This window comes from Echinops telfairi, unplaced genomic scaffold (genome assembly GCF_000313985.2).
Source record: "Echinops telfairi isolate 266 unplaced genomic scaffold, ASM31398v2 ScPeMD7_2;HRSCAF=8, whole genome shotgun sequence".
In the NCBI taxonomy this organism is placed as follows: domain Eukaryota; kingdom Metazoa; phylum Chordata; class Mammalia; order Afrosoricida; family Tenrecidae; genus Echinops; species Echinops telfairi.
This window is the reverse complement of record NW_022103898.1, coordinates 61,866,114-61,874,927: the sequence shown is the minus strand read 5'-3', so window position 1 is coordinate 61,874,927 and position 8,814 is coordinate 61,866,114. Positions and strand designations below refer to the sequence as shown.

The following is an 8,814-nucleotide window of genomic DNA, read 5'->3' as shown; positions in this document are numbered from 1 at the left end:
CCCAGTGTGCGGCCACTCTCTGTCGATGCGCTTCTCCTCCAGGAGACAGTCAGCTTTCGAAGAGAAGAAGCTTGTCTAACTCATCTCTACGTCCCTGTCCACGTCTCCTTCAGGCCGAGATACTTCATGAAACCCCCTCAGGTAGGCCTGTCGGATGCCTGTAACCCAACCCTTAGAACCTGTTACTTTCACTTTATTAGCAAAAGGGGTGTTTACAGGTGCGATTAAATTGAAGACCTTGCGAGGAGGAAACGGTCCAGGATTGTCTGAGCGGGTACAAGGTCACTCCAAGGATATTTGAAAGATGGGTGGGGAAGCAGAAGAGTCAGAGAGAGAGATGGCAGAAGCAGAGAGATGCCGCTGCTGGAAGGGGCCACGCATCAAGGAATGCGGGCAACCTCTAGAAGGACAGACTCTCCCCTAGAGCCGCCAGAAAGAACATCACCTGCCAGCACCTGGACTTAGCTCCGTCAGGCCCTTTCTGAGTTTCTGACCTCGAGAAGTGTAAAAGAATCAAAATAAGTTTATCACAATTTCAGCAACATGAGGAAACGAACGCAGCCTGTTTTAGTGATAAACCTGACTTGAGGTGTTTGGTGAAGTTTGTGTACCTAGGAGATGCCACCTGATGGGGAAGTAATAAGTTAGTGAATGGCACCGTGTCTAGAAATACACATCACCTCCCAAAGTTGCTTGATCCCTCTGAGCCCGCGAGCTTATGAAACAGCAGCCACGGAGCAATCGGTACGCCATAAGAAGGGGTACTAGTACCTGTTCGGCCTTCCGTTTGCACTTCCTTGCTAAACAGGCTCCCACTGACGGTTAGGATCTGTATCTTGTATTTCTTTCCTGGTGTTAGATCTTCGAATTTATGTTGCCGAGCAGTGGCAGGCTCTGACGTGTTGCTGAGAAGAACGCTGTTCTCATTTAGAAGCAGGAGATCATATCTCTCTGCTACCCCAACAGCTTTCTGCCAAGTTACTACTAGAGAATGGCTGCTGTAGGCATTGTCCGCTGTGACTCCTGGGACAGACGCTGGAACTGGAAGAAAGAGAAGCAGCTCAGGAAATCACTCCGGAATCAACTGTGATAGGTGATCACGCTTTGTTGCCATAGCCCCGTTTTATTTGTGTCACATCGACGCTTTCAGGTGCACCTTTATGGAGTAAAGAGGAGAAGCTATTTCCTGGCTTGAATGATCTGCATAAAACTGATATTCTCCATTTTCCTCTGAAGTTAGACATAATTTTGAAGTCCAGTGACTGCAAACATCAGTGAAAATGTGACTAGTTAGCTGCTGTGAGCTTGACCGCTGATTCGTGGTACAACTTGGCTTTTCATTGGCTGGTTTTCAGAATTAGATCCCAGGCCTTTCTACTTAGTCTCTCTCAATCGAGACAGTCTGTGGAAACCTGGTTATGATTATAGCAAGAGATTCTACCTCCATTGCATGATACATACGTAGAGTGGTGTAGATCTACGTATCTAGAACAAGAAAGAATGCTGAACAAACTTACACTCAATGAAGGCAGTTTAACTGATTGAACCATGTTATGTCTCTTGTTTGGAGTTTTATTTCCAATTATACTCAAACCTTCAAGCTTTGATCCAAGCCAGTGGTTCTCATCCTTCCCAATACCTCGGCCCCTTAATACAGTGCCTCATGTTGTGGTGACCCCCAAATCATAAGATTATTTTCATTGCTACTGTTATGAATTGGGAGACCCCTGTGAAAGGGTCGTTAGATCCCCAGAGGGGTCGAGACCCACAGGTTGAGAACCGCTGATTGAAGCTGTGGTATATATGTCCTAGGACTCTCGACATGAAAGGCAGCATCTTTTTACTTGCCAATGGCTTTTATGTTCTTTTCACATTCTACATAATCTCTTTAGGATATTGCATCCACTCCCAGGTTTGAACTGTCATCCATGTGGAGGTGACCCCCCAATTCAAACTTCCAATTGACATATCTTTCTTGTTTTTGAAAATAACAGGGAGCCACATGGATTGGCACAGTAACAATCACCATTGACTCAAACGTACCAAGGATCAAGAAGATGGCACTTAATCGGACAACGTGTCTTTCTGCTGTACACCGGTCACTGAGTCAGCTAACACTACCACAACTCAAAAATCCTCTCCAACCTCCATGTGACTGTTCTTTTTTCATAGTTGAAGTTAAAAACAATAAAACTAAAAACTAAAAAAAAAACAAACCCTTGGCTATCTTGTACCTATTATCAAACACGAGGTGTTTTTTTTTTTTTCATTTCTGTCTCTTGAATTTTCCAAGTATCTGTTGCATCCACCCACTTCTCTTCTTCTCCGCCAAGAGCATCCCAGGATAATACCGTCTCTCATGGACATTGTTGCAACAGCCTCCTGACTGGTCCCTTGGCTTCTGACCTCCCGCTGCTTCAAACTCCACACGAAATTCTGCATTGCTCCCTGGAAGTTTCATGCTGATCGCTCTGTACTGACTTTATATCATTCTAAGCACCTTACCAAGGCGTTTTGTGATTTAGTCCATCTACTTACCAGACTGATGGCTCTCGTTCCTGATTCTAACATATTAAATAGAAAGTAGCTCATCAAATGTGCAATATTTTCTCTCACCTCTAGGTGTGGTTTTTTTTCTCCTGCTGGAGCCAAGTCAACCTATATTTCACCTAGATAATGGTAGTTTCAGTTAAAAAGTTACCAAACCAGACTCACTGCCCTTGAGTCAATTACAACTCACAGTGTCCCATAGGACCGGGTAGGACCACCCCTGTGGTGTACCGAGGCTCTGTATTTGTACAGGAACGGGAAGCCTCACCTTTCGCCTGTGGATGGGTTGGCAGCTCCCACCTGCTGTCCTAGTGGTGAGTAGCCCAATGTGTAAGCCACTACACCAAAGCCTTCCCTGGCTCTTGCTCTTTTGCTTTTAAACTAAACCCAAGTCTTCTGCCGTGGGGCACTTTCGACTCTTAACAACCCTGCAGAAGAGGACAGAGTTGCCCCACAGGGTTTCCAAGGCTGAAAATCTTTCTGGAAGCAGAATTGGCACATCTTTCTCCTACAGAGGGGCTGGTGGATTCAAACCGGCAACCTTTCTACATTAGCCACTGGGACACCGGGGCTCTTTTTTCATTCCTGCCTCCGCTGCCATGATTCTGACTCACAGTGACCCTCTAGGGCCCATGAGAACTGCTCTGTTGTTTCTAAGGCTGCAAATCTTTACAGGAGCAGAGAGCCTCATCATGCTCTCGTGGAGTGGCTGGTGGGTAAGAACTGCTGACTTTATGGTTAGCAGCCTCCTCCCTTACCAGGGCTCTGTGTAGTCCTCCATAATTACTTTTATTTGGCATTTACCAGCCCAGTACTGAAGTTATCTAGAGCTTCTCGGTTTCCACTAGATTAAAAGCTTTTTGAAGGCAGGGATGTGTCTGTCTTGTTAGCTTCATATATGGTATGTACCCAACCATATGCCTCACTATTCAGAATTTGGAAATTGTGTGTGTGTGTGTGTGTGTGTGTGTGTACCCAAGGCATAGTAGGGGCATAGGAAAGAGGCCACAAGCTGCACAACTAAATAGATAGTCACAAGAATGAAAAGCATCCAAGACCTGTTATGTCATCATAGAGAAGACAGGTCTAAGGAAATTTGGATTATAGCTCTATGTGTCATTATGTGCATCCTTGGCAATATTTCATAAACTTTCTGAGTCTTACTTTGCTCCTCTGGAAAATGGAGATGTGATGTCTACTTTGTAGGCTAAAGATCATTTAAACTGTTTGGCATACAGCAGGTGCTTGTAGCTTATTTTAAAAATATGGATACGTTACTCATTCATAGAGGGCACATGCATATATCTTTTGGCTACAAGGACTTGGGTGCACACTGGAAAACTGTAGACTTCTGGTTGCTTGCTAACTCCATGACACCTAGCAAGAACAGCAGCCTATCTTTGGGCCAGTGGGGATTCCACCAGAACGACGTGGTGTCTACAGTAAGGTCTACTGTGAAAATCTTATTACGAACGATGAAAAAGGACAAGAGAAAGGATTTTGAAACCACAGCGAACTGTGCACATTTAGAGGTTGCTGGATTTAGACCGCTGCCATCGGGACCAAGGACCACGTCCATTGATCGCGCGATCGCGCGGTCATAGCAGCGCCACGAACCCCTTTGGCTCTCCGCGGTGGAGGCTTACCTGTCCGCCCGAGGGCGTTGACCTCCTTCCTCAGGGACCCACTGATGGAGGCGATCACAATCTGGTACTGCTCCCCGGCCTCCAGTCTGTGGAAGGTGTGCTCGTACAGGTGCTTGGGGACAGGTTGAGACTCAACCTTCCGATTCTGCCGGAGCGCCGACACCAGGTAAGAATCAACATCTCCCCCACCAGGTGTCCAGCTTACTGTCAGGCTATCTGTTGCCCCGTTGGGAGAAATGTGAATATTTTTGACAGCACTAGGAACTAAAAGAAAAACAACAACAAATTTATAAGCCATCACTTAGTGCGCAAATTGTGGGCATTTTCAGCTTAATGTTTTCTTGCTTTGTGGATTTCAGCATCCATGCAGAGCACACCCCTGGCGAGAAGCATCAACGTGCCATATGCCTTGGCTTTTCTGCCTGAAAGCTCGGTTGGGAGCGTTTACCGGGAGAGCGAGGTCAGTGATGAGGGAGAAGCCTGCACAGTAAGACAGTTACAGACTATTCAGATGGCCTTGGTCTAGTCTTGGTTTCCACATTTCCTGACTGTGGGACCGTAAGCAAACTCACATCTCTAAGGTTCCCTTTCCTCGTCAGAACAACATGGCAATGGGAACAATGGAGTTGCGAGAGCTGAGCAAAAGGACATGCTATGGGCGAACTAACTGCTCATCTTCACTATGACAGCAACACTCGCAACAAAGCTTCAGGATGTGACCCCACCCAAGAGCTTTTCAGGCTTCATCGGCATACCTTACAAGCACCAGCTACCCACAGCAGTGCACCGTGAGTTCTCTGTGCTATCCCTAACCTTCCTCCCCTCGCCATACTTGGGTTAATCCAGCGAACAGAACTTCCTTGGCATAGTTAAAATCAGGGTGCCTTCGGCCATTGCTCCCCCCCCCTCGAAATCTTCAGTCTGCATGTGTGGATTATGTGCTCCATTTGCCACGACCACTACTCAAGTTCAAGAACCATAGTTCAAATTACCCGTTGAGCCCTCAATGAAGGCTGACTGCTGTACATCTCCACTGATGGTCAAGACAAGAATTTTATACTGACGCCCTGGTGTTAGGGAGGTGAACCGATACTCAGTCGCAGTGTTTACAAGGTGAAAAGGAGGAAATACTTTCAGGTCATTGAAGAGCAGCTGGATCTCATACTGGTCGATATCCCCATCAGCTCTTGTCCAAGTCACCTGTAGCTCCTCCGTACTCCAATTCCGCAGTGTCAAGTTCTTCACGGGCTCCGGGACTAGGAAGGAGAGCGAGAAGCTATGAGGACTAGGGGGAATGAGGGATCAGGGTGTATCTGCACAATACCTTCTGAATCCCTTTCAGGAGACTGGCAGACATCTTGCTTCCCCCAGTAAGCCGCTCCAACGACTTCATGCATAATTAAACAAGGAAAATTGGAAGCAACTATTAAAAATGTATTTTTTTTTCCTGACATAAATCTTACATGCTAACTGGTGGGAGAATATAATTAGAAAATGAGTTATACTCTCAATCGGAAGATAAAACAAGAAGTTGAGGACTCTGGAGCCCAAATGCAAGAGGGCAGGAAGAGAGATGAGATGCGTGGCCTTCTAATTCCCTCCCAGGTTTGTTTTCACCTACCCATAAATATTCCATAAGCATAGGCCACCGTGTGGCAGAATGGTGCTAGCTCCAAGTGAGGCTTAGCAGGCATATAATTTACTGAGCAGGGAGCAGAGGAGCCTCCAGGTTCAGATACATAGCTACTTGACCTTCCCGGCCCAATGCGCCAGCCCATTGTGCGATCATCCCACTTACTTGTTCTCCCATTGCCTTGTGCACTGGCTTCATAGTGTCCACTTTTTGTTGTAACTGTGACACTGTACAACCGCCCAGGGACTAGCTTCACGAACGCACACTCGTTCTCAGACTTGGGAATGCTTTTGGTTTGGATGAAGTTGTTTTGATTTTTAATGGTGACTTCGTAGTGATCAAAGTCTCCAGTGGCATGCACCCAGGAGACTTTCAAATAGTCACTCCTGGCTGAGTTGCTAATACTGACGCCCTGGACCTTGTCAGGCACTGAAAAAGAGAACAGACGACAGTGAAGGATGTAGTCATCTGAGTGAGCAATGGATCACAGATCACAACCTGGGATGGTGGGGAACTGAGTACATGTTTCTTATGTGCATTTAAGGAAGAATCTTAGGCCTTTAGATAAAAACATTTTTTTCTGGAGGGAAACGATGGTTTCACTGCGTGGCGTGATTAAATGAGTCTTTTAACAGAACCTGATGAGTTCATTCTAATCTTGTCGTTTGCCTACACAAACGTCATGTGCAAACTGGGGCATTAAACATGATAACTGATGATTAATACGAATGATGGTGATGGCATTAATAATTCCAGCGTACCTTGGTGACTCAAGGTGTGTTATACCAAGAAGAGTATAAATAATCCAAGAGGATTATATGAGAGAGGAAGAAACACATGGCTACTTGTCCCATGAAGAAATGGTCAAAAGTATTAGTGACCAATTCAAGTCGAATTCAAGTCATTCTAGTGAAATACCGTTGGACTCTCCTCCTTGATTGTTTTAAGAAGAAAGACGAGGCTTTCTACTCCCGTAAAGTTTTCAGGCTGGGACACCTGCAGGGGCGGTTCCACTCTGGCCTTTAGGTTGCTGTGAGTTGGGAGCAACTTGATCGCAGTGAGTTTTTAGTTTTTAGTGTTTTCAAAATTCGATAAGACCAAGTGTGGGAGAGGGTGCCCATCCACTGGAGATGCGATGGATAAGATGCGCAGCAAAATATGATAGAATATTCTTTCTCCCTTCACATCCAAGCAAATACATGAATGAAACTTATCACTGTGTATCATTCAGTGAAAAATCTAAACCCCAAAGATTACGTACTGCATAAAATACCCCTTTTATGATGTTAAAAAGCAGCTACTCTTTTAAAACATCCAAATTTTTAGGATTAAAAATGGATTCAAAGAAACTATGTAAGATGGAAAGCAACAAAGAGATGAATTCAGAAGTCGAGAGGCTGTTGACCAGGGGATGGGTTAATGCAGTGAGGGTGACATGAGTCAATAGAGATTATAGGTCGGGTCTGAGTTTTTATTTAGGTCGTGGTTTCTCCTATAAATATGAGCTCATTGAAAAGTACCAATTAACTGTTCAGTTAACTAAATGGAAGTGGCAACTGATACATAATTTCTGGAATTAAAGATTATAATCAATCCAATTCTAGGTAAACATGTGAAGAAAAATCATTTTTCAGTACCCAAGGTTTTCCCCTCAATCATTAATCAGTTAATCGATGTTATTAGGAACATTGTGAAATAAGGCAATTCTGTACTTAGAGCATGACATTAAGAATATTCTAATTTTCCCTTTAGGGCTGTCCTTCAAGCTCACAGTACTAACTGGCTCTGACTTGATAGTATGGAAGTGTCAAGGAAATCGAGTACATTTAGAGGCAGAGAGCTAAACGCCCATCTCAAAGAGCTGGTCCTCCAGGCCTGCGTAGCCTTGGTCTGGGCTTAGTACCCACTGAGAGATTGCTCCAGTCCTGTGTCCGGCTCCTCACATCGACTTTCCCCCAAATCATGAAGTGACTCAGACATTTCACTGTGTTGGCACCTACACGAACAATTTCATGAAGTCTCTCACACCTATAAGCTGCACAACTCTCTTTGCTGGGCCATGTTTACTGACTAGTTTTGGTATGAGAATATCTCATCATAGGTGATCAGTATGCTATCTTTCACGATGTTAACCTGAAGCCAATTAGAGGCGTGCTAGACTTTAGAAGCCACAGAGTTAAGGAGAAGAAATTCTGAAGTGCTGGTGTATGCAAAATCTAAGAAAGCTCAATCACCCAGGCAATTTTCTGAAGGCAAAGCAACTATGACACTACAGAGGAATGAACCCTGCTGAACACCACACTAAGTCACTAAGAGGCTCTCCCGGGGAAAGGAGAGCTAATTTGTGAGCCTTGCCTTTCGCACAGTGAGACGATGTACACAGAATTAGAAATATTGGCATTTTTACACGAATTGTAGAACAAGAGCATTAGGAAAGGCAGAGAATATTAAGATAATCAGCCAAATCAACAAGCTAACAATATATCCACGACTCTCCAGTTAAACTGATTTGCCTGGGGCAATAGTTTACTTAGACTAGCCATGAGCCAAGTCCATGTTCCTCCTGGTGAGAGAGTCGTTAGAATGCTTTGAATAAAGGGTCACTGAAAAGCAATCGTAGAAAAAGGCCTTGCAATAGGAAAACCATATGGATCGGAAACATACGGAAACGGATGCAGATGGGAAGCCCGGGAGCCAGGCATGAGGCAGCACAGCTTTCCATTCCTGGAGGCTTTTAGGCTCCAAGTTGATCAGCATGAAACACTGACATGAGGCTGTTTTTGTAAAGGGAAATCTGCTTTGTAGATCTAAGTCATCCATGTGATTATCGGTAAAAATACATTTTAAATTATCAGAGGGTAGGGATGATCTCTTTACATATCCGTCTGTGTGGCTGTAATCTGAAAGGCTGTCTGCGTCAGTCGACTCAGGGTTGGAAAGGAAGACAGGACTAGCAAGCTTCCTCTGAAAAAGCAGTCCTTGAAA

The 8,814-nt window shown here is 44.9% G+C and overlaps 1 protein-coding gene across 2 annotated transcripts in view; it reads right to left on the bottom strand.

Moving 5' to 3' along the window:
* PTPRB (protein tyrosine phosphatase receptor type B) overlaps positions 1 to 8,814 on the bottom strand; it is a 124,929-nt gene that overhangs the window by 39,612 nt on the left and 76,503 nt on the right. For both annotated transcript variants that reach the window (XM_045291892.1, XM_045291897.1), the window contains 4 exons: positions 5,995 to 6,258; positions 5,189 to 5,452; positions 4,197 to 4,460; positions 772 to 1,041 (listed from right to left, as the gene is read on the bottom strand). In XM_045291892.1, the coding sequence (XP_045147827.1) occupies positions 772 to 1,041; positions 4,197 to 4,460; positions 5,189 to 5,452; positions 5,995 to 6,258 (1,062 nt within the window). The remainder of the gene's footprint in view (positions 1 to 771; positions 1,042 to 4,196; positions 4,461 to 5,188; positions 5,453 to 5,994; positions 6,259 to 8,814) is intronic.